The 25,505-nt window shown below is 43.3% G+C and overlaps 1 protein-coding gene across 3 annotated transcripts; it reads left to right on the top strand.

The window, feature by feature from the left end:
* The first annotated feature begins 974 nt into the window (after positions 1-974).
* LOC131231651 (beta-amylase 7-like) lies at positions 975-20,961 on the top strand. Of its 3 annotated transcripts, XM_058227917.1 has the most exons (11): positions 977-1,515; positions 1,592-2,450; positions 4,093-4,353; positions 7,300-7,377; positions 7,687-7,890; positions 12,938-13,132; positions 13,726-13,890; positions 16,816-17,076; positions 18,442-18,660; positions 19,652-19,871; positions 20,587-20,961. In XM_058227917.1, exons 2-11 carry the CDS (start codon positions 1,938-1,940, stop codon positions 20,613-20,615), a joined length of 2,145 nt encoding a protein of 714 aa, XP_058083900.1. In that variant the 5' UTR covers positions 977-1,515; positions 1,592-1,937; the 3' UTR covers positions 20,616-20,961. The 3 variants fall into 3 exon arrangements, with proteins under 3 accessions (XP_058083901.1, XP_058083900.1, XP_058083902.1); XM_058227918.1 differs by having other exon boundaries at positions 975-2,450; positions 20,554-20,961; XM_058227919.1 differs by lacking the exon at positions 4,093-4,353 and having other exon boundaries at positions 978-2,450.
* Positions 20,962-25,505: the final 4,544 nt, after the last annotated feature.

Genomic DNA, 25,505 nt, shown 5'->3' with positions numbered 1-25,505 from the left:
GAATGGATATAACACAAACATCACAGTAGGCCCCACAGAGCTTTGGGTTGGAATGGAACCGTGTAACCCACGGCTACACCCACGCACGGTCACATTAGGTCCACCTGATGAACGGCTCTGATGTTGTATACATGCGAGCCGTAACCCTAACGTTGAAGAGTGCTCTTACCCGGTCCATCATATATATAATATAAGCGAGGGATGATCAAACCATTCTTCGGCTGGGCCCACATCCATGGATCATCCACCCCGTTCATTCGCTTTGCCTTTTTATTTTAAGACACGAGATAAAAAATGAGGCAGACCCAAAACTCAAGTGGGCCTCAAGACAGGAAACAGTGGGGATGAACGCCTATCGTTAAAACATGCGTGGGGCCGTAGAAGTTTTGAATCAGGCTAATTTTTTTGTAATTTCAATTTATCCGAATGGCTTTATAAACGGTTTGGATGATAGCATATAGACATCACGGTCGACCCAGAAAGGTTTCACTGCAGGCATTTCCCTTCCAACTGTTTCTTGTCGTGTGGCCCACTTGAGATTTGGATCTGCCTCGTTTTTGGTCTAACGTCCTAAAATGAGATGGCGAAATGGATGGCCGGAGTGGATTTCTCATAAACATCACGGTGGGTCCCACCTAACGGCAGACCATCGGCATCCATCATGGACCAGAATCTAACCACGATCGTCCAATCCTATATACTATCTTTTTAAATGGTTAGTATTATCAGATGATCTCTACTTTACGTTTGCCCATATAAAGATCCTTAGGACGAATGAACGGCTTGGATCATCATATACACAGTGTCTGAACGGTGTAGATCTGGGAAGACGGGTGTGAGGGTCCATGCCCGCGCAAAATATCATCTAAATGCATTTGTAATTTTTTATTGGTGGTGACTATTTGGCCCACCATTGTGATTGTTCGTCCCTTTCTTTCGACTTTGGGAAACAAAACAACACAAAAGTGTACTATCGTATTACCAAAAGTGAAAAGATGGGTGCATCTATCAGCCCGATGGGGCATAGATGTCAGTCACAGGGTCCTCGCCCTAGGGTTTGAGATTACACGAATCTTCGCAACGTGCCCTACGCACCCCCAACCCCGCTCGCGTGATCCACACCATCGGCACGTGCTACACGTGTCGCTCCTATGGCCGTTGGATCCGTTCCCTCGCCTCCTTCGTGTCAACAAAAACCCAAGCACGCGGCTCGCACACGAGCGAAACCCTAGAGACCGCCTCCCTTCCCCAACCTCCCCCACGGGCGACCGCCGGAAAAGCCGCCGGAGAACACGAATCCGACCATCGACGCTCGCCGAGGAAGAAGGTCCTGCCATAGAGCCCACGCATCTGGCTGCCGGACCTCGCCGGAGGTACCCCCGGCGCCTTGCCGGAAAACCTGGCTTTCGTAGGAAGGGGGCTGGATCTGTACGGAAAGCGTCGAGATCTTGAAGCTTTTGAGAGAGAGAGGAGCAGAAGAAGAAAAAGCTGCGTTTTTTCCATGAAGGAGAAAAGGTAAGATCTGTTTTTCTAGAGCTCGAAAAATGCCGGTGTAGATCGTATTTTTGAAGAATATTTCATCTTTCCGAAGGCGGAAGCTCTGGAAAGAAGATAACAGCTTCGAAATCGCAACCTGTGAGGTGAAAAAATCTCGGATCAGAGCTTTGGAAGCGAGAATCCTGCAGAAAAAAGCTCGAATGTGATGCTCGAAGTCGGAGAATCCGACAGGAGGAAGCGCGGATTTGGAGCTTCAGAGACGATAATCCGAGAAGAGAGGCGATTCTGCAGAAAGCTTCTCCTCAGATCCAAATAAGAGAGAGAGAATTAGGGTTAGGTTTCTTAGAGAGAATTTTGAATTTTGATAAAGAGATAAGAGTTAGGGTCGAGAGAGAGAAAGGGGAGTTAAGGTTAGGGTTAGGGTTTTCAGAGAGGCGGAGATGGACAGAATGGGAGGAACTAGCGATGAAGAGGAAGAGGAGGAAATCGAGATGGAGATAAAGGAAGAAGACGAAGAAGACGACGAGGATGACGACATGGATGAAGGTAGAGGTGGTGGCGGGACGATCCTGGCGGGGATTGGTATCGAGCAGATGGTGAACATCGGTGGGGCCGGCGAGAACGTATACTACAGGATACAGCAGCCCCAGCAGCTGCAACAGATGCAGCTACAGCAGCCGCAGCATCAAGGAGGGGAGGTGGGCCAGATGGTGGTGGTGGGAGTGAGGAGAAGCAGGCCAAAGGAAGAGAAGGAACGGACGAAGCTGAGGGAGCGGCATCGCCGGGCTATCACGGCCCGCATACTAGCTGGATTGCGTCGGCATGGGAATTACAATCTCAGAGTTAGGGCCGACATCAACGACGTGATCGCCGCTCTGGCCAGGGAGGCCGGGTGGGTCGTGCTTCCTGATGGGACCACCTTCCCTTCCAGATCATCGTCCACGTCCCAGCAGGTATGTGATGGACCGGTTCTCCTTCTCTCTCCTTCTCTCACTCTCTCTCCTCTCTCTCTCTCTCTCTGACTTGTGGAGGAAAAGGGGAGAAATGGCTGATAGCTGGTCTTCTTCTCTTTGGTCTGGAAAAAAAAAAACGATCTTTCTTTATCTTGAAAACGCCTTCTGTTTTTTTTTTTTTTTTTCTTTTCTTTTTTTTTTTTTTCCTGATTTTTTGAGGATCTTGATTTTTACAAGATGGGGAGCATGATGGGGCCCACCATGATGGACCACGCTCAGGAGACGTACCGGATTGGAAATCCTGGTCATCCATTTCTTATATATATTTTTCTGTTTTAAAAAAAAACTCTTTTCCAACTGGATTTGGACCGTTGCTGCTTTTTTCATTCTTCTCTTTTTTCGACCGTCTGTTTTGAGTTCCTGGATATTAAAGGGGGCGGGGATTGTCTTTTTGGGATATGTCCGGGGCAGGGTCCATCGCTGGTTGTCCCTTCCGATAAACGGCTTGGATCATCCCACGTATGATGTGGTGGTTCTCCTTGTGGTTTTATGGGACACGTGTGTGCCCCACCATATTGGCGATGGCCAAAAAGGGTGGTCGGATAGGTCTAAGTTCCGCGCACTTGATGAGTGGCTCTGATCTCGCACATGTGCGTGTCTTTGACACGTGTGAATAGAGTCCCCAAAACGAAGTCGCTATCTTCGCAGTTTATATTTCTCATCTGGAAACGATTGGTGACGATGACTGGACGATCGTCCCCCCGTCGAGAAAGGCCAACCGTGCGGCGCATGTTAGTCAGGCCCAGCGCTGTTTCGCGCCCATCACGTTTCTCCCGAGTAAAAATGAGCATGACATGACTGGTTACGCTCCCGTCACCACCTGCGCAAGCTAGGGAAACCCAGCCATGTCCACCCAACCTTAGCCTAACTTGCGTAGGCACGCGGACGGCCTGACAAGCACGCATCAGATCCACCACCGTCCATCAGGTGCGCCGGCACATTTTCGCCATGGATCACAAAAGTCATCTAAATCCAAGACTTACGTGGGCCACGCCCAAGGGAAAGAGTAATTCACGTGGTGTGGTCCACACCAGTCCCGAATCTCCTGATTTCGGGAATCCATTCATCCGGGTGTGGCGCGTCAGATGAGTGGATCGGACGGGTGTCATGGACCCATATTAATGACGGGACTTCCCATCTCAAAGGGTTGAATCCGCCTGATTTTTCGGTCCCTGACCAAATCCAAGGTGGCGTCCATGATGGATGGTGCGGATCTCGTCCTCATGAGTCGTTCCGCACCCTTGCTCGTATTCAGTTAGCATCGTACCCTTTTAAGCCTCCCCTACCCTTTTCCGATTTCTCTCTCTCACGGGATGCTAGTGTCACCCGCGCGCACTATAGCAAGTCGGTTGAGTTTTACGCTTCCGTCTTCTATAATACATTTCTCTTTGATAGATCCGAGGATTGCTGGATTCCGCTCCTTCTGATTAATTATCTCCGTCAATCTGTTGACGTTTTTTTACGCTTCATGGCGTCATCTCTCTCCCTCTCTCTTGGAAATTCAATGTAGAGTCTGTAATCTCCATTTCTGACCATTCTTCAAAAAACCCAAATGGGGTTTCTCTCTGCTTCCTTTTTCCAGACAGGGCGGCCCTCCACTGGCTCTCCTGCAGTGGCGGCGACCCCAGTGGCAGCACAGACGCCGCCTGCACCCCTGCGGGGCGTCTCTTCCACTGGGGCCCGAAGCTCCGTTGAGTACCGCCCGATGAAGAGTGTCTTTGTGCCAGCGTCTACGCCCACTGCTGCTCGGCCTCGGACTGCGGCTATGTTGGGAGACGGAGGAGAGCGGACTGAGAATTCGCCCCTTGTCGGCAGCTGCATGGAAACGGTAGACGACAAGCAGGTACATGGCCGCCTCTGCATTTTGGAATTATCTTGATTAGTGATGTATTCTTGTGATAATTCATCTCACCATTTTGGAAATGGTGGTGACTACTCTTCAAAACAAAATAATAATAATAATAATAATAATAATATAAAAAAAATGGTGGTGCCTAGGTTGTCAACAGGCTGGGCTAGGGCTGGGCCAAGGTCTGTCCAAGTCTGGCCGGCGGAGTAGAACCTAGGCCCGAGCCTGGCCAGGTCCATGACAAGCCAATACAAACAGGCGGCATGTGATGATTACACATGGCCTGAGCCTTGTACGGCCCAACATGCAGTTTTATGCGACAGCTGGGCTGTTCATTAAGTGTGCCCCCATCATGTATGATATATGATGAAAATGGCCCTGAAATCCTAGGGCTCTTAATTAAAGCCTGAGTCTGCCGGTTTTTAAACTACTTAAATTTTAGGCCTAGGCCCAAGCCTCAGGCCTGGTATTCCATCCCAAGTCTGAAAGTCTGATAACCTGAAGGGCCGGCACCGCTCGTTGAAAGCCCTAACGGTGTCTCATCCTCATGTTTGGCTGCCTATCTTGACCATCCAAATTGTGGGAGTATATCTATAGAATCACACTGATTAAGCAATCCTAACCATCCAGTTGATGACTACCAAATGGATGGTTAAAAATAAATGCCCTGTGGTCCAAATTCCAAGGGCAAAATCAGAATGTAACTGTAATATTCTTGGTCTAGTTTTGAGTTGTCCTCCATTGGCAATTGCGTAAGTGGTTTGGATGGTCTGGATCGCCATACAACTTTGCGTGTGCGGTTGAAAGATTCTCCACCATTTTCTTAAATGGTGATGAATTATCATAGGACCGTAGCCCCCTTGATCATGTTCTTTGTATTTTGGCTTCTCTTTGCTCGGTTGCAAGTTTTTCTATTGAGATTTTTCCCCTTGCTTGTTCTTTTGTGATGGCAGCAACGTTCTTATGGCAAAAGAAAAGAAAAATAAAAATAAAGGTTTTGCTTCTTCGAAAAACTCTCAAATTTTCTTTTTTAAGAAAAAGAAAGAAAGAATATTTGCTGGTTAATGTATTCAGTCAATTATCAAGTAAAAGAAGTTAAAAATCCCAAAAAGGAAGAAAAATTTTATTCGTTTCCCTTTGTCCAGTAGTGAAGGTTTAGCTACAGGAAGGAAGAATGAAGAAGGATATGCGATAAGGATATATGAGAGAGAGAGAGAGAGAGAGAGAGAGAGAGAGAGAGGAATGCTTACCTGCGCACAGTTCTCACGAGAATTCGTGAGAACTTTTTCAGAATTCATCACACGTAATGTGGGCCCAAAATCTGAACCGTCCATGTGTTGCAGCACCCCATGAAACCCCCAAAGCCCGACTTTCACTCTGATCCAAAACTTTGGTGGGCTATGGAAAAAGGAAATAGTTTCCTCCCTTGATTTGTCTCTTTTGCCATGACCCACCAAAGTTTTGGATTAGAGTGAAAGTTGGGCCCTGGGATATCATGGGGCGCTGCATCACATGGACGGTTTAGATTTTGGGCTCACATCACGTGTGATGAGTTTTGAAAAAGTTCTCACGAGTTCTTGTGAGAACTGGTGTTTGGTGCGCAGGTGAGCATTCCTCTCTCTCTCTCTCTATATATACACACACACACGCGCGCGCGCGCGCACTGGCTTGGTGGCTCCTCTTTAGAATATCCGCATCTTCAAGTATGACCTTGTAGCTATATAACTTGAAAAATAATGCGTTTTGGTGATGGACGCAGATATGAGATGACAGACCTGTGGCTTTAATGGTCAGATTCATCATGGATATTTCACAGTGTGAATGTTATAATATTTAATAACGGGTATGCTAAGACCACACGTGTACAACCCTGTTCATGTCCATGCTAGTATATGTTCCAATATGGCACATGTGTGATGTGTAGTGTCCGAGCTTTCCACGATGTGTGCCACACTGTCCAGATCATCTGGCCCAAGAATCAGGTAGATAGCTCCTAATGTGGGCCACCATATACAAAGCAAATGAATGGCTAAAAAATAATCATTTAGACCTTTGATTTGTTTCACATACTACAGCCTACCTGATGAGTAAACACCCCAAATTTTTTAATCTTTTGATCCAACTTGTGGTCCGTCTCATGGAAAGCTTAGATCTTGTACATGTGCCATATTGTCATGTCATGCGTAATGGTGTTTAGATGAGCAGGAAGGCACAGCTTGTGCACGTGGAAACTGTTAATAGTACTTTGGAATTATATATATAAAGTCAAAACATAAATTATAAACATAAAATGAATTATTTATATGTTACAAGTCTCCCAAAAGTAGAAGACTGATAATTAAACATATAAAATATGAGCTACAAGTGTTGGACATGCATGTCCATGTTGGTATGTGTGGACGTAATTATTAAGAAGTGCCTTGTCCTTGTTACATAGCCCAGTAGTAGGTCGCTGCTCAAAGAACTAAAGAGACTAATCAAATGGATAATAAAATGAAAGGGATGTCTGCTTATGCTTGGGAGCCTGGCACCCGGGACATGAAAATACCTCCCAACTACATAATTTTGTCCAACTTTGAAAGTATGTGCAAATATAGCTGAAACCACTAGTCATAATACATGGAAATGTGATTCGTGTGACTCTCTCTCTCTCTCTCTCTCTCTCTTAAAAGAAAGAAAGAAGAGATCTCTGTGGTACATGGAAATTATGACTGTACTATCATTGCCAGGGCTTCAACAACAATGCCCCTGGAAATTGCTATTGGTAAACCTTTTGTTTATACCTTACTTCAACATTCTATACTCAAAGCCTTGCTTTAGAGCCTGTGTTACACTTATCTCTAGTGGACATCTCTTATCCACTCTGTCTTTTTCTTCTATTTTACATCTAGCACTTTCATGGCATATACATAACTGATACATCATTTCTGTTCATTCTAGATGATGGCCATACCTCCGAAGATGCAAGAACGAGACTTTGCTGGCACTCCTTATGTTCCAGTCTATGTGATGCTTCCTGTGAGTTATCCTGTTCATTCTGATTCCTTTATCATTTTTCTTTGAATTCTCTATCAATACCCTTTTTAAGGAGGGGATTGTATTATTTCTTGCACCTCTTCTTTCTTTGCATATTTGTTTAACATTTTCACATCCTAATTTGACGAACATGATTTTTTTAAAATTTTGGCATCTCATGCAAATGCGAGCTGAATTCTCATTGCCCTGCCAATAGGCATAGAGTGGGAACCTTGTTTCTAGCCATTGGTATAGCTTGCTTTCAGTTTATTACTAACTTCCTTTCTTATTGCATCATTGATGTGATTGTAGCTGGGTGTTATCAACATGAAATGCGAGCTGATGGATCCAGATGGTCTACTTAAACAGTTGAGAATTTTAAAATCTGTTAATGTTGACGGTGTTATGGTTGATTGCTGGTGGGGAATAGTTGAGTCACATGTACCACTGGAGTACAATTGGAGTGGTTATAAGCGGCTTTTCCAGATGGTGCGAGATCTGAAGCTAAAATTGCAGGTGAGATCAAGATATGCAATGTTGTAGTTAGTATTTATGAATGCAGCTGCATTTAGTTCTCATTAGTTTTATAATCCAACTTCCCTTCTTTTTGTTGATTTGTCATTGCGATATTGTTGAGTATGGTGGCTTGATCTATCATTCAGCTTACTTGGTTTGTTTGCTTAAGAAGATAAATAGTTTTCGTTAGATATCATGATGTATCTAGCTTGATTATAGTCTTTTCTTAATGGTAACTAAAGTTTTATACTCCGTTATAAAATTCTCAAAATAAAATAAAATAAATAATGTGGCTATATTTTGCCACTCATATCGGCCTTCATTCGTAAACATTTGCAAAAGAGTACTAGTGACTCTCCTACTATTCACATAAGAGGTATCAAGGTTGTTTCTTGTATCGATTTCCCAGAATTCAACCGATATCAGAAGACTGAGCATCAGCCATTGGTTAGATTATAATGCCATTCCCTCTTTCGATAAATTAGGGACTAATCTCTTACTGTTACACAGACTCAAGATGGGTTTATCTCCTGTCTCTGAAGTTCAACCTGGACTGTTTTATAGAAAGCGGATCCACCTTACCTTCCAGGTTATGCTTAGCTTCATATAGGATAATTTATCATTGTACCTTCAGTTCATCCTTTGAATCCTTAAAATGAGTTGTTTTCTGAGCATATTGATTACGAGAAGTTAAATCAGTTTTGTTTTGTGCATCTTTGGATATTATTGTCCTTTTCATGCCTATGGTCCATGGGTCGGCCTATCTTGCCATGGGTAGGCCTAACTTGAAACCCAATGATCTTGAACTGGAACTTGAGGTTGATGATGGAGGCTTGAAGAGGATGTACTGTTCCTCAACACATACTTGAGAACCCCAAGAGTCTCTCACACCAAACCTGTAAGGCACCCTCTTAATCCTCTCTCCCCCTCTCTATGTGCATAATATTTCTATTGGACCTTGGCAAAACATTCACGATGACGCAGGCCTAGTGCCTGCATATCTGATAAATATAATCTATCTTTAGTTGATACTAAACCCTTGTCTCGGGTGTGGACTGGATACCATGACGGATTGCCCACAAATCCACCACATAGACATCTAAACCATGCAGCCAAAAACACCAGGTTTTCCGAACATCTATCTTCTAGCTTCCCGTAAAGATAGCTCAGTGGCTGACTGCTACTCTGTTGTTGGAGACAACATAGTTTGGAATTTTCATTGTAGAAGGAATCTGCAAGATTGGGAGGTCTCAGAATATACGGCCCTTCTGGAATACATTTACTCGGTCAGGCCTTCTCAGACAAACGTTGACAGGCTAATCTGGAGATTTGATAAGTCTTGCAGATTTTCTGTCAAATCGCAGCTGATTCACAGTAACTTGATCGTCACAGACTCTCAGCAGCCCTCACATATCTGGAGATATCCGGCTCCCCCTAAGATGATTGTTTTCGGGTGGTTAGTCAGTAAGAAGACGATTCTAACTCTTGATAATCTGAGTCAAAGGGGAATGATGATTGCTAACATCTGCCTCTGCTGTATGAGGAACGAAGAAACAGTAGACCACCTTATTCTGCATTGTTCTTTTATATCCAGCATCTGGTCCGAATTCTGTTTTAGGTTCAATATTTCCTGGTGCGCTCCCGAAGCAATGGATCAACTTCTGTTTGCTTGGCATGGGGTAAAAATTGGCAAGGAGAAAACTAGACTATGGAGGATGGCAATCCTTGCCACCTGGTGGTCCGTGTGGGTTGAAAGAAATGGAAGATGCTTCTTGGACGTCTCTAACTCAGTTGAAGTTGTTATTTCCAAGTCTAAGCATCTCTTAATTGAATGGGCTACTTATGTAGATTCTTGGAAGGATAGTGATCTTAGCTTTATTGGAGTTTAGGGAGTTTGCAATCTTTGCAGGCTCCCCCTCCTTTTTGTGTCTTTCTCTTTTCTTAATACAATCGTTATCTTTCAAAAAAAAAGAAAAAGAACAGATTTAGTTAAGCATGTTGATTCCGTTGATATCACGGATCTGACAATATATGGTGTGCTGAGTGTTGGATCACAGTACAATATAAAATAGGAAAAGCCTCTTGAACAATATTGTCAAAGGAAAGCATGGAACTTCTCCAGGACGTTGGTGGACCAAAGGCTCTTCAGCATACAGAGCCTCTTTCATCTGGAAAGGGATCCTACGATCAAAGCAAGCAGTAATCAATAATATTGGCTTCGAACTGGGCAATGGATCTGCTATTCGCTTCTGGGAAGATCAGTGGGTGGGGGAGGTGCCTCTAAAAATTAGATTCCCGAACATACACTGCCTGGCCCCAGATAAGAAGATCCTTGTTGCTAGCTACTATGTTGCTTCCGATGCCGGTATAGTGTGGGATGTGAAGTGTGTTAGAAACCTTCATGACTGGGAGGTTACTGAATTTGTGGGGCTGCTTGACTGCATCTCTAAGATGATTCCTAACCAGGCCTGGATAAGCTGATTTGGAATAGGGACAAATCTAGTGTGTTTTCGGTAAAATCATTTTACTCTTATCTTGTCCCCCCTCCCACTCCAGCGAGCCTTGCCTCTCCTTTCATATGGAAATACTCAGCCCCCCCAAATATATCTGCTACGGATGGTTGGTTGGGAAAAATCGGATTCTCACAGTTGACAACCTGAGAAAGAGAGGCATGAAGCTCGTTAACATCTACCTCTGCTGCATGAAAAGTGAAGAAACGGTCGACCACTTGTTGGTCCATTGCCCGTTTATCGCTCAGATCTGGTCGGATTTCTTCAACAGATTCAATATCAGTGAGTGTATCCCGATCTCTTCTTCTGCTATGTTAGCGTCTTGGCATGGTTACAAACTGTGTAAAGTCAAAACCCGGATTTGGAGAATGGCAATTCTTGCCATATGGTGGTCAGTCTGGGAGGAAAGGAACGACAAATGCTTCAATGACAATTAGTCCTTGGTTCAAGCAGTGGGTTCTAGAGCCAAAAAGATGATCGTAGAATGGGTGGTTAATGTTATCGGTCTTAAGGAGCCAAAACATCTGCCTCTGCTGCATGAAAAGTGAAGAAACGGTTGACCACTTGTTGGTCCATTGCCCGTTTATCACTCAGATCTGGTCAGATTTCTTCAACAGCTTCAATATCAGCGAGTGTATCCCGATCTCTTCTTCTGCCATGTTAGCGTCTTGGCATGGTTACAAACTGGGTAAAGTCAAAACCCGGATTTGGAGAATGACAATTCTTGCCATATGGTGGTCAGTCTGGGAGGAAAGGAACGACAGATGCTTCAATGACAATCAGTCCTCAGTTCAAGCAGTGGGTTCTAGAGCCAAAAAGATGATCATAGAATGGGTGGTTAATGTTTTCGGTCTTAAGGAGTATGGCCTCTTGTTTCTAGGCTTGTAGGTTTTTTAGTTTTTTCTGCTACCTCAGCAGATCCTCTTTCCTTGTATTAGCTTTTTTTCTTTTATATAATCCTGTTATCTTTGGAAAAAAAAAAGAAAAAAAAAGAAGGAAAAGCCATTCCCATGAGTGAGAAAACCCATGCCACTGTGGAGGGATTTATGCTATAGCATAACCTGCAATAATAAGAGCTTACACTCATATCCAGGGAAATGGACAAACTTCAGAACCTGATCATTTATGTGACTATTCATGATGAACAAATGGCTCCCGACTTGCCTGCTTTCCCCAAGGGCCTGTTTGGATAGTGGGAAAAGAAAATAAAATAAAAGGAAAACAAGTGAGTTTCCTATGATTGGATGTTTAACAAAATGTTTGGATAGCAAAGGAAACATTGATTTCAAAGAGCAATCATTACCCAAGCACAATAGTCAAATTCTCATGCACAAGATATGATGTTACTTATGTGAGAGTTTTATTTTGATTTTCACTTGTATCCAAACAAGACATGTAAAATGGAATCCATGGGAAACCATGCTCATGTGAGATCTTGAGAAATCTTCATTAGGTAAATATTACAAACTTCTTTTCTTTTCTTCTCTTTTCCCACTATCCAAACAGGATTGAAGGACACAATTATCCCTGTAAGTGTGCAGGATAAACCATCTATAGGTGTGTTCATGCATCATAAACTATTTACAATTAACCATTAAACAAATGATCATTGTTTCAATATGAATGTGAAAAAACGTTTGTAACATGATAAGTCTCATAAATTTGCTTTCCCAGGTACCAAGTCTAGCTGTGTGTGTCTACACATAAGTATGTAAGGTACTGCTAAACTTGTACCTTTGTTGGGACATTAGCATGTGGGACAGCCAGCCATCGATCTGAACTGCCCATTCATTCAGACCACTAGGGTTAAAGCCATGGTGCAAAAATTATGCCATTTGAATGATCCTAACCATCCTATCAATAGCATGAGAAATGGTCAGTCAAGATCCAACGGAGAAACAAAAAAGGTCCTATTATCATCTTGAAGCATCTATTCATTGGGCCGTCCACAATGACTGTTTTTATTGGGACTTGAAACCTTTTTAAACATGTCTTGTCAAAGTGTTAACTGCACCTTGCTTCCCTTGTGGGGTGTGCATGTAATAGGTGTGCTGGGGGTTTGTACTAGATGTTACCACGTTAAGCATGTAACTGTTATCAATGTGAGTCTTTTTGATGGCCAATTCCAGAGCTTGGATTAAAGGGGAAGGTTAATGTCTGGTAGTCAGCCGATGTACAACTTTTGCTAATCAACCATTTAAAAGCAGACCCCAAAATGGCAAGAAAAATTTATGATGGTGATGATAGCCTTATCCTCGCTATTTGGGGTCCGCTATACCAGCCACATATTCCCAATCATAATATTTGAAACAGTATTTGTATGATTTTCTTGGCATGAGTTTGACGACCAGCTGCCCACTTGACATCAACCCCACCTGTGCCTGGGATTGGCTGGTGCATCGCTAACGGGCAGAGTTAGACATTCTCATATGTGCTTTGAATAACTTTATTGATCGATATCACATGTTGTTCCATAACTTATTCGCTCTCTAATGTGGACCTTTTGTTCTCACATCTTGAATTTGCAACCGCCGCAGGTGGTAATGTCATTTCATGAATGCGGAGGCAATGTTGGTGATGATGTGTGTATACCCCTACCTCATTGGGTGGCAGAAATTGGCAGAACCAATCCGGACATATTTTTTACTGATAGAGAAGGAAGGCGTAACCCTGAATGTCTGACATGGGGAATCGATAAGGAACGGGTTTTAAGAGGTCGGACTGCAGTTGAGGTATTTGAGTCTGCATCTCCATGTAATTACTTTCTGTTTCATTTTTCATTGCTTATGACTGTGTTGTATATAAAATCCTTTCATTGGAGCTCTTGGCCTATTTTGTCTTGTTGATCTCAGTGCCTTCAATGAAATATACTGAGAAACCGCTGTATGCCTTATGTCGCCTATGGATTTGTCTCTCACTCTAATCCAATGATAGAAGTTTCCTTTTGATCATTACCTGATTTTCAGAAAGTCTTTTATCCAGTGAGATGTTGGAAACTGTATTCTTTTAGTGGATTCATCTTGAAAGTATATGTTTGAGACTTTGAGTGGTGCAAATGGTTTATTTCCATGGAACATTTGTGATTTGGAGGGCTAGGAATTGATGCCCATTATCTGACATGATTAAAATGAAACCATTTTTCCTCATGTGTACTTTATTTTTTCTTTCCAAATTAGCTATTAGTGCTCCTGTGGAAAGTACTTTGCTTGCTTAGCAACAGTAATTTGCATTCTAAATCAAGTAAATGAATTTTTACCTAGTTTTTTCTTTTTACGTGAAATTTTCTTTATAATTTTTCATTTGATGTTTTATAAAATCCCTGTAGGTTTACTTTGACTACATGAGAAGCTTTCGAATAGAATTTGATGAATTCTTTGAGGATGGCGTTATTTCTGAGATTGAAGTTGGGTTAGGTCCCTGTGGAGAGCTGCGGTATCCATCCTATCCTGTAAAGCATGGTTGGAGATATCCTGGTATTGGGGAATTCCAGGTAACTTTTCAAGTTCTTCTCCACCTGAGCATCATGATCATCATCGTCATCATCATTTTAGCCCTTCTGCTGGCAAATATTTTTTCCCCACCTATATGTACTTGATAATAATAAATGAAGGAATTCTGCCAGCTTCCTTACGGTCTAATTGGTATGAAGTTGTCTTTGGGTTTGGGCCAGGTTTTGTAGGTATGTTGATGCAGGACAATTAACCACTTGCTCTAAAAGCTCGAATTGTTAGAGTATGGCGAATTAATCCATTTATCTCATAGCCCAGGCCCCATATCGCATGGGTTAGGACCTCGGCCGAACCCCCTTCATGGGCCCCAAATCACATGGACCGCCCACCCCGAGTGTCCCCCCGCATCCCACGGGCTACCCCACTCGAGCCTGGTGTGAAATGCGCATTAATCACTCCCGATAAGGAATCTCGAATACGAAACCTCCTCCGTGGGCCGAACCCACCCCGAGTGTGCCCTTGCATCCCACAAGCGACCCCACTCGAGCCCGGTGTGAAAATGCCCCTGCATTAATCACCCCCAGTGAGGAGTCTCGAACACGAGACCTCCTGCTCTGATACCAATTTGATGTAGGACAATTAACCACTTGCTCTAAAAGCTCGAACTGTTAGAGTATGGCGAATTAATCCATTTATCTCATAGCCCAGGCCCCACATCGCATGGGTTAGGACCTCGGCCGAACCCCCTTCGTGGGCCCCAAATCACATGGACCGCCCACCTCGAGTGTGTCCCCGCATCCCACGGGCTACCCCACTCGAGCCTGGTGTGAAATGCGCATTAATCACCCCCGGTAAGGAGTCTCGAACACGAAACCTCCTCCGTGGGCCGCACCCACCCCGGGTGTGCCCCTGCATCCCACAAGCGACCCCACTTGAGCCCGGTGTGAAAATGCCCCTGCATTATATGTGCTAGATAGTTGCTACTTTTTTGGCCAAAGCTGAGTGACAATATCATCACCCCTTCTTTCCTTTTCTTTTGCCTTGGCTGCTGTTAATGATTTTTTTTTTTTTTAGATGTTTTTAATGAATTTTATCTTCTCAGAAGAAGAAGAAGAAGAAGAAGTATCTTTCAAAAAAAAAACAAAAAAACAAGAAGAAGAAGAAGACGAAGAAAGTTTCAGATTCTATTCACTTGATCCTGCCTTCATGCACTTTAGGGCCTTAAGTGATGGAGTTCTCAACCTTTCTCAGGAACTCAATATAGGCTTTGTGGATGTGTAGTCATGTTACATGTATGTGTTCCGTCCGTAATGTCGTTCATTATCATCATCATCATCATTTTTGCCTGACAATTTCGGTTTGCCTTTTAAATGGCATATTGGCAAAAGTTTTAGGATGAGCTACTCACCAAAAATTGACCTTCCCCTTTTGGCCATGCTCTTGGAACCTGCCATATGGCAAAGCTCGTATTGGCACTACTCACATGCCAAATTTCCCCACCTCGTATTGATGCCTACCTGAACAATTACATGCACATCTCAAAGGGGGAGCAAACAAAGTAGGGTTACTGAGCGGCAATTGCCTTGCAAATTGCTCAGCGCGAAGCTCCTGCAGACATGAAAGCTCAGGCTCAAGTAGTTGGCTGCCAAAATAGCAGGGGACTCACTACTCTAGTACATGATTACTAGCACAATTCATGTGCCCGTATAGTCAGCCCCACACTGAACCTTAGAACAACTACTGGGTAGGGAATTTCCGAACAGTTATGTTTAGAGCATGTAGTGCCAGCCGAGCTTGTTGAGCTTGAACTCAAAGGCAAATATAATAGGATCAAAATCTTGTGATGTTATCCCATGCAATGTAGCCTCCAAACAATTGTGTACATTAGTTCGATGGCGGCGGCATTTTGTTGTGGAGTTATTAGAAACCAGAGGCTTGCTTTGGCTCCCTTTAATAAATTCAATCTTAAAAAAAATAAAAAAATAGAAATGAATGAATGAGAAAGAAACAAGAGGCTTGCTAAGCCTACATGCATGTACAAGGATACTATTTCTGATGCAGGACAATTAACCACTTGCTCTAAAAGCTCGAACTGTTAGAGTATGATGAATTAATCCTTTTATCTCATAGCCCAGACCCACATCTCATGGGTTAGGACCTCGGCCGAGTCCTCCTTGTGGGCCCCAAATCATATGGGTACCGCCTCACACGAGCCACCCGCCTTACACGGGCCACCCACCCTGAGTGTGTCCCCGCATCCCACAGGCTACCCCACTCGAGCCCGGTGTGAAATACACATTAATCACCCCCGGTGAGGAGTCTCGAACATGAGACCTCCCCCGTGGGCCCCAAATTACATGGGTCACCCCGAGTGTGTCCTCACATTAGTTTTCACATCATCACATGTGCTAGCGTGGAAAGTAGGTATTATCCAAGCTGGCTGCCAGGTGGGCTGACCTGTAGTTGTTCTTGTCCAAATATTAGGCTACTCCATGTTTTTAGAAATAGGTGGACAGCTTAGAAAACTTTAGCAAAGTTGTCTTTAACTGTACAGCTGTTCCATCTTCCATGCACTTCGGTCCAAATGAGGTGTAGACTGATCTGATTCTTGGGCCAGGGCATATATATAGTGGAACCCGCGGAGGTGGATTTGATCTTACAGCCATGTGCCGTGCTGGCACATAGGATTGTGTGTGCATGATCTGCCTTTCCCACATGTGTGGGCATAGCAAAGCTCTGAAAAAAGTATTTTATGTTTCTAGTACTATCACTGTGCTGTGGTGTATTATTCCTCTGCTAAGCAAAATGATATTCTTCTCTGCTGATCCTCCAAAAGAGAAAAAAATAAGAAGAGAAGATATTCATCTCTTTTTTTTCTCTATCATCTTGAGCACCAATAGAACATGTTTTCTCTCTCTGAAAGTGCAGCAACTTGTTGCCATTCATGCGAACTGTTTCTTTTGCAGTGTTATGATCAGTATCTATTGAAGAGTTTGAGAAAGGCAGCTGAAGCAAGGGGGCACTCTTTTTGGGCTAGAGGACCAGATAATGCTGGCACTTATAATTCCCGCCCACACGAAACTGGATTCTTTTGTGATGGAGGTGACTATGACAGCTATTATGGCAGATTCTTCCTTGGTTGGTATGCGCAAGTTTTGGTTGATCATGCTGACCGTGTATTGTCTCTGGCCAAGTTGGCTTTCGAAGGCACCTGCATTGCTGCAAAGGTAATGTTCTAGTTATTCTGGGAACGCCAACTAATAGACTATAAGATTGCTTTAGTCCAGTTTTACCTGTACTGCCAACCCATTATGTTTTCCGTTTTGACTCGTGGCAATCCAAATTGTGGTTCATGTTCGGTCCTGATTGCTATCTTTACAGATCTAGAGCTATGATTCTCACTCATCTCATTTATTAGGTAAATCAAGTCTTAATGTTAATTCATAGTGAGAATTTCTAGTTTTTTGTATGCAATAGTGGGAATACGACATAATACAACACATGCAAGATCTACAGTAACAAGTAACAACATTAATAATTTTGTATGTAAATTACAAGTTTGTACATATAACTAGATTACATATGCTCAGTAGTATGAGTTGGAGTGACCCACATGATCCCATGCCTAGTCAACCACATACTGTTCCCGTGCCATGTACCACAGCGACCTGCTTTCTTGGTAACCTTGCTTTAGTCTGCAAAATGAATGGAATCTTGGCAGTAAGCTCTCTAATAGAATTCATGATCTATTACAAGCTAGTACCTCATATGTTCTTCATTTGGGGTGTGTTTACCCAGTACCTCCTGTTGGACTAATTTCATGGTGTGTACAATTTGGATATTCTTCTTAATTGGTCCACTCTTGAATAGTGAAACTATAGGACCTACTAAGCAGTGCTTGCGGAGGTGTCCTTGGAAATGGAGTTTGGAAACTTGATTTTATTATTATGCTCATGGAACCCAGGATGCATGCAGCACTGTTGTTGCTCTAAGAGGTGACAAAGGTTCATTGCCCATGGTTTTGTCTAGCCTTGTGGCTGTGAAGAATCGAATGCAGCAGAGGTTCAAGCTCTTGGAGAGGGATTAAGAGTTTTTGACAAGGTTTTTTTTTTTTTTTTTTTGGGGGCTTATAATTGTGGAAAGGGAGTCTGAATCTTCGAACGTAATCTAATGGGCATCTTTTGAGAAGTCTGATCTGCAGAGATTATTCTGTCTAACAAAAACCATGTCATCGCGTCTAGGATAAACATGTCATTTTGTCCACATCAGGAGGGGCTAAGATACATCCGATTGCCTAGCTGGTGGGAGTGAGCTGATTTGCATTTGTACAATTGCACTAGGAACACCTGCCTGCTATCTTGATGTTACTTTTCTTTTTTCCTTCAAGAAAATCTGTTAACTCTATCTCGATTTAAAAAAGAAAAAAGAAGAAGAAGATTTTTGTATTGTTTACTCGTGATGGCTTGTATTTCCTTCAAATGTGTTGACTGCTTGTTAATCACTGATCCTAATTTGATTCCTTTGTTTTACTGATGAAAAGAGTAATTGATGATATTGATCCATTGGGTGCATTGTGCTTGTTTTATGGATAGATCTCCGGGATTCATTGGTGGTACAAGACAGCCAGCCATGCTGCTGAGCTGGCTGCTGGGTTTTACAACCCATGCAACCGTGATGGTTATGCTTCAATAGTAGCCATGTTGAATAAGCACGCGGCTGCTCTTAACTTCACATGCGTTGAGTTGCGCACTCTGGACCAGCATGAGGACTTCCCAGAGGCATTGGCAGATCCCGAAGGCTTGGTCTGGCAGGTATGCAAATGAAAAAAAAAATAATATATATATATATATTTGCTTGGATTTGCAGCTTTTTCTTAATTCTTGGGTATTAATCCTATGGGCTGTCAATGGCTGGCTTGGCCCATTGGCTTTTGGGCTTGGCCTGCTTCGGCCAGGGCTTGAGATTAGATACTAGGTCTGAGGGCTGGACATGGGCCTAAAAATTAAGCCCGTTGACATATTGGCATGGGCCTGGGCTGCATCTAAGAGCGTATCACCCTGGCCCAGCCCATTTAAGGTTTCAAGGGCATTTTTATCAATATGATGCATGATTAGGTACACCTAATGAACAGCCTAGATCTTGCAGAAAAGAGGTTGGCGGGGCTCAGGCTGGACTTGGACCCTGGCCATGCATAATCATCACAGGCTGGGTTTGGGCCTGTTTGTTTGGCCTATTATGGTCCCATTCTGGGCTCAGGCTGGGTTTTACTTTCTGGACCAGTTTGGTCAGACCTCGGCCTGGCCTTTTGATAACCCTATTTATCCTCATCTCAGTGAGTCGCTTGACTGTGCGCATCACTGGACAATCCAATTTCCAAAGACACGCAATGAAATTGGCATATAAGCCCAAAATAAAGTAATACAGTAACACTTGCCAAGTAGAGCAACTAAAGATAGACACCAGAGCAATACATGCTATAGAATCTGAAAGGATTCAATCAATAAATGATGTTTTAGTTCATATGTCTGGCTATACATAGGGCTGTCAACGGGTAGGGTTTGGGCCGGGTCCCATAGTACCTGTACCCGGATAACTGGGTTCAGTTCTTGCTGAATTCGGGTCCTTTCGGGGTCTGGGCGTGGTTCTTGAAGACATGGGCCTGGATTCAATCGGGTTTGGGTACCCGTCGAGTATCCATAAAATCCTTTGGATCTAGGTTTCAAGTTGGGTTTGGGACTGATTTTATTAATTTATTTTTTTATTTTATTTTATTTTATTTTTGTTGGGTGTTTCTGTTCTCAGGTTTTGAATGCTGCATGGGATGTTGGTATACCTGTGGCAAGTGAAAATGCACTTCCGTGCCATGATAGAGATGGCTATAACAAGATACTGGAAAATGCCAAGCCCATGAATGATCCAGACGGAAGGCACTTGGCTGCATTCACCTACCTCCGGCTCAGCACTGATCTTATGGAGAGATCCAACTTCTCAGAGTTCGAGCGGTTTGTCAAGAGAATGCACGGTAAATGTCGGACATGTTTCATTCATAGTTTAAAAATTAAAAAAATTGACTCGACTCAACATCCAGCCAAGTTGGGTTGACTCAAATATTCTACTCGACCTGGCCTGACTCGATGTTTAAAATATTAAATTCTGATATATTTCACTAATATAGATGTTTAGAACACCAGGAGTATAAAAATAGTCAAACAAAATTCCAAAGCAACTGCTTGGCTTGCTTGTAGGAGTGTGATTTTGCTGTTTGGGGTTGGGAGTTTGAATCCCACTGCCATGTTGAGTTGCCTGAGTAGGCAAGCCAACTCAATGAGTCAGCCCGAGTCTGAACTGAGTCAATCTTGCGAGCGAGTTCCACAATGATGCTCAATTTCTCGCCTAGTCGAGTTCACTTACCTGAGTTTTGAGTCGAGTCTCCTAGTTTTTAGAACTATGGAACTTTCATTCCCTGTTTATTTATTCAATGCCTTGTGGCCTTTGATAGAGTGGAATGGTGTAACAGTAGTCATGTAGCTGATCCCGATTAACTGGCATAAAGCTCAGATGATGATGATGATGATTTATTCCATGCCTCTTTTCAAATTGTATTGTATTCTTCCTTTATTGCAATTTCCAATAACCTTGAATTTTCATATACATCAAAATTCAATCAACTTTTTAACACATGCGATGGAATTTTCCTTTTGCAGCCTGCACATGACATGTCTCGTTTTCATTGGCAGGGGAAGCAGTGCTGGATCTCCAGTTGTAGAGAGAGGAGGGGAGGCTTGCAATCCTTAGTGTATCTGTGGTAATCTGTTATTTGCATGAAATTATATTTGCTTCTTTGCAAGCTGTAAGAGGAAAAAGGAGAAAAAAGAAGCTCTTTTGTTAGTATAGCCAGCCAAACCCTCCTTTGTAAAGAAATTCCAATGAAGGAAAATGACATTCATAACCCCCCACCTTAGCAGCTGCACCCTTTGTTTATCTGATCCCAGAAACAAAAGGGTGTTTTGTTTCCAATGCAGTTGAAAATTTCGGCACGCTCATGTACTAGTAGACTGAGAAAGCAGTAATGAGTTTTCACTTTTCAGCCTTTGGTGGCTAATTTACCATAACATCCCTGCTAATGAACAGATTGACCGTGCAAACCATCTTGTAATTTCTTTCTTTCTTTCTTTTGTATTTTTTTTTTTGTTTTTTTTGTAAGACTTGGGCCCAGCTGCCACTGATTGGTACTTTGGCGTTCGATCTGTAATTGACGGCATGACTTGTAAAAGAGCTGGCAAACATGCAGACGGACAGTCGGGTAAGTTGAAGGTTCCAGCACCACTCGTTCTAATCTTGTCATCCTCCCCTCCCCTCCCCTCCCCCCCAATATATATATATATATATATATAAAATCAAAGTGACGTTTGAGCCCCGTCAATTGGACACAAGCTTACTGCCCACTGGGTGTGCTTGGGAGCGGCTGAAATGGTGGGCTCTGCATTGAAGAGATCATTGGGCACAAAAAATAAGGACATTCCATTCATCAGATGGGCGACATCGACTTCCATTGGCCATCCATTTTTTATCCTCTGATGAATGATCGACTATTTTTTGTGCATGGCAATCTTCATGGTGGGCCCTACCTTCTAAGTGGCTCTCTTATAGATGCATTTGTGTTGACATCAATGATGCCTTAAACTACGCCTTCAGTGTTGGTTCCTTCTCAAATTAATTTCTAGCAGTGTAATGTAGCCGCTGAGGGGGGTGAGTTTTGAGCTGAATTCTCTGCAAGTTGGGCGAGGGCTGACTGTCCTTGGTGCACGGATGGATACTTTAAGGTTACCAGATGACCCTTTGAAAAGTCTTCCGGAGGTCATATCACCAGCAGCATGAAAGCTCACAAATTGGGTGGAAAAATTCCCACTCGTCTCCCAATGCATGCTTCCAAAACCTGTATATCCTATCATGCTAGAAATCGAGGATGATTGGGGCCCAAAGTCCTTTAGATTCAAACTAATGTGGTTGGAAGTGGAGGGATTCTCCATTCTGATTAGAGATTGGTAGGGATCTTTGGAGATGGGAGGGTTATGCCGAGTTCGGGAGTTGAAGATGTTGAGGAGGATTATGAAGTGGAGAAGGAAATTGCTCAGGGAAAGGGAGATCGAAATTGATGACTTCTTAAGCAAGTCACCTGAAAGCAGGGGAAGAAGAGCTGTCAAAGGAGGAGAGATCCTTGCGGAAGAATACTCAAGTCAGAAATCGAGTGAAGGCAAGGCCACCTAGTTAAAAGGAGACAAATTTGCTAAATTCTTCCACAGTATAGTTAGTACTCAAGCTAGATGCAATGAGTACTATTGTAGTGGAAGGCAATAAGTCAGAATCTAAAAATGGTGTGTGAACTGGTGGTTTAGTTTTATAAGGATCTGCTAAGAATTGGAGGAGACAGCCTGCTGTTTGCTGTCTTTTGGATAATGAGGTAGAGCCACTTCATCACTTTTTCTTTTTTTCTTTTTTTAGTAGGTAGTGAAGGCGGCAGTGGTCTCTTTGGAAAGGGACAAGACCCTAGGTCCGGATGGGTTTCCTTTGGCATTTTTACTAGGGATGTGATGGATTTTACTAGGGAATTTTTTAAAGAGGGAAAGACTCTCATTGGACCTTGGGGGCATCCTTTAGTGTTATCATCCTGAAGGTGACAGGCCTGGGAAGCTTAAGAGACTTCAGACCAATTAGGTTGATCAGGGTACTATACAAAATTCTGGCTAAGGTGGTAGCATAACAAGTGTCATCTCCAAACATCAAGGTGCATTTGTCTCAAGCTATCAAATTTTGGATAGCGCACTTTATAATCCATGAGTGTATTGACTCGAGATAAAATGAGCAAGAGATTGTGTGCAAACTTGACATTGAGAAGATCTATGACCACGTTGATTGCGAGTTTCTTTATTACATTCTAGATCACATTAGAAGTGAGGGAAAATAGAGATGGTGGATGAAGTAGTGCAGTAGCTCAGTTAGGTTTTCGATTCTGATTAACGGGTCTCCAAAGGGCATTTTTGAAAGTTTGAGAGGCCTAAACAAGGTGATTCAATCTCACTATTTCCATTAGTTGTGGTGGTCAAAGCTTTGGGCAGATTGCTGGAAAGGGAGAGGAGGTTAGTTTATTTCGTGGATTCAATGTTGATAGGAAAGTCCTCTAATCTCCCATCTTCACTGGTTCACTGAGATGTTAAGTGGGAAATTGACCGTACTGACCTCGATGTATGGTCATATTCCCTAAAGAGATTCAACCATTCAAATATTCTGAGGGTGGCCTTCTGACAAGCTTCCAAAAATTACTGTGACCAAAATGCCTTTTGTCCGTGGTTCAATAGTTGTACCGTTTTTCAGTGAATAAGAAGTTACGTAGTATTTAATGACGTGTACGAAACCCTTTTTTGGGCGTGGGCAAGGCCCAACTCGTGGGGCCCACATTGATGTATGTGTATAAACCATGCCGCTCATCCTTCTTGCCACGTCATTTTAGGGCCAGGGCCCAAATATCAGTCGGATCTAGTGCTCATGTGGCCCACATAATAGAAAATAATGGTGACTGTTGAAACATTCTAGGTTCACGGTGATGTTTGTTAGAAGTGGACAGTGCCCAAGTCAGGACTTTTTGGGCCCACATCTAGTTGGTCGACAAGGTGGATGGATCAGATCACCCCATTGTGGGCCTTAGGCTATGATACCAATGGTTAGGTAGTAAAGGAAGTGACCGCGTGAAAACCATGGTCCATGCAACATGACAACCACGACCCATATAACATGACAACTACGACCCATGCAAACCATGATCCATATGGGCCCACATTGACGTATGTGTATAATCTATGCCACCCATCATTTTTGTCGTGTCATTTTAGGGCTAGGGCCCAAATATCAACATGATCCGGTGCTCGTGTGGGCCACAAAATAGAAAACAAAGGTCACTGTTGAAACCTTTCATGCTTACTATGATGTTTGTTAGAAGTGGACACTACACAAGTCAGGACTTTTTGGGCCCATAGTAAGCTGGCTGACAAGGTGGATGAATCGGATCACCCCATTGTGGGCCTTAAGTTATGGTACCAATACTTTGGTAGAAAAGGAAGTGAACAAGTTGCAAACCATGATCCATGCAACATTACAACCACGACCCGTATAACATAACCACTACGACCAATGTAAACCATGACCCAAATGGGCCCACAATGATATATGTGTACAATCCATGTTGCCCATCCTTTTTGCTGTGTCATTTTAGGGCTAGGGCCCAAATATTAGCCTGATCCGGTGCTCGTGTGGGCCACAAAATAGAAAATAATGGTGACTGTTGAAACTTTTCAGGCTCATCATGATGCTTGTTAGAATTAGACACTGCCCAAGTTAGGACTTTTTGGGCCCACGGCGAGCTAACTGACAAGGTGGATGGATCGGATCACCTCATTGTGGGCCTTAAGCTATGGTACCAGTGGTTTGGTAGAAGAGGAAGTGAACACGTTTGCATGCAACATGACAACCACGACCCATATAACGTGACAACTACGACCCATGCAAACAATGACCCATATGGGCCCACATTGATGTATGTGTATAATCCATGTTGCCCATCCTTTTTGTCGTGTCATTTTAGGAGTAGAACCCAAATATCAGCTTGATCCAGCGCTCGTCTGGGCCACAACATAGAAAATAATGGTGATTATTGAAACTCTCCACGCTCATTGCGATGTTTGTTAAAAGTGGACACTGCCCAAGTTAGGACTTTTTGGGCCCACGGCAAGCTGGCCGACAAGGTGGATGGATCAGATCACCCCATTGTGGGCCATAAGCTATGGTACTAATGATTTGATAGAAGAGGAAGTGAACACATTGCAAACCACAATCCATATCCATGCAACATGACAACAACGATCCATGCAACATGACAATTATGACCCATGCAAACCATGACCCAAATGGGCCCACATTGATGTATATGTATAATCCATGTCGCTCATCCTTTTTGCCGTGTCACTTTAGGGCTAGGGCCCAAATATCAACTTGATCCAGTGCTTGTGTGGCCCACATAATAGAAAATAATGGTGACTGTTGAAACTTTTCAGGCTCATTGTGATGTTTGTTAGAAGTGGACACTGCCCAAGTCAGGACTTTTTGGGCCCACGGCGAGCTGGCCAATAAGGTGGATGGATCAGATCACCCCATTGTAGGCCTCAAGCTATAATATCAATGGTTTGGTAGAAAAAGAAGTGAATACGTTGAAAACCATTCAACATGACAACCACGACCCATATAACATTAGCAACTACAATCCATGCAAACCGCGACCCAAATGGGCCTACATTGATATATGTGTATAATCTATGCCGCCCATCCCTTTTGCCGTGTCATTTTAGGGGTAGGGCACAAATATCAGCCTGATCAAGTGCTCGTGTGGGGCCACAAAATAGATAGAAAATATTGGTAATTGTTGAAACTTTCCAGGCTCACCTTAATGTTTGTCAAAAGTGGACACTGCCCAAGACAGGACTTTTCGGGCCTACAGCAAGCTGGCCTACAAGGTGGATAGATCAGATTATCCCATTGTGGGCTATAAACTATGGTACCAAAGGTTTAGCAGAAGAGGAAGTGAACACGTTACAAACCAATGCAACAT

Source organism: Magnolia sinica, chromosome 17 (genome assembly GCF_029962835.1).
Source record: "Magnolia sinica isolate HGM2019 chromosome 17, MsV1, whole genome shotgun sequence".
Classification (NCBI taxonomy): Eukaryota; Viridiplantae; Streptophyta; class Magnoliopsida; order Magnoliales; family Magnoliaceae; genus Magnolia; species Magnolia sinica.
Note: the sequence above shows the minus strand (reverse complement) of the source record. Positions and strands in the feature narration are given on the sequence as shown.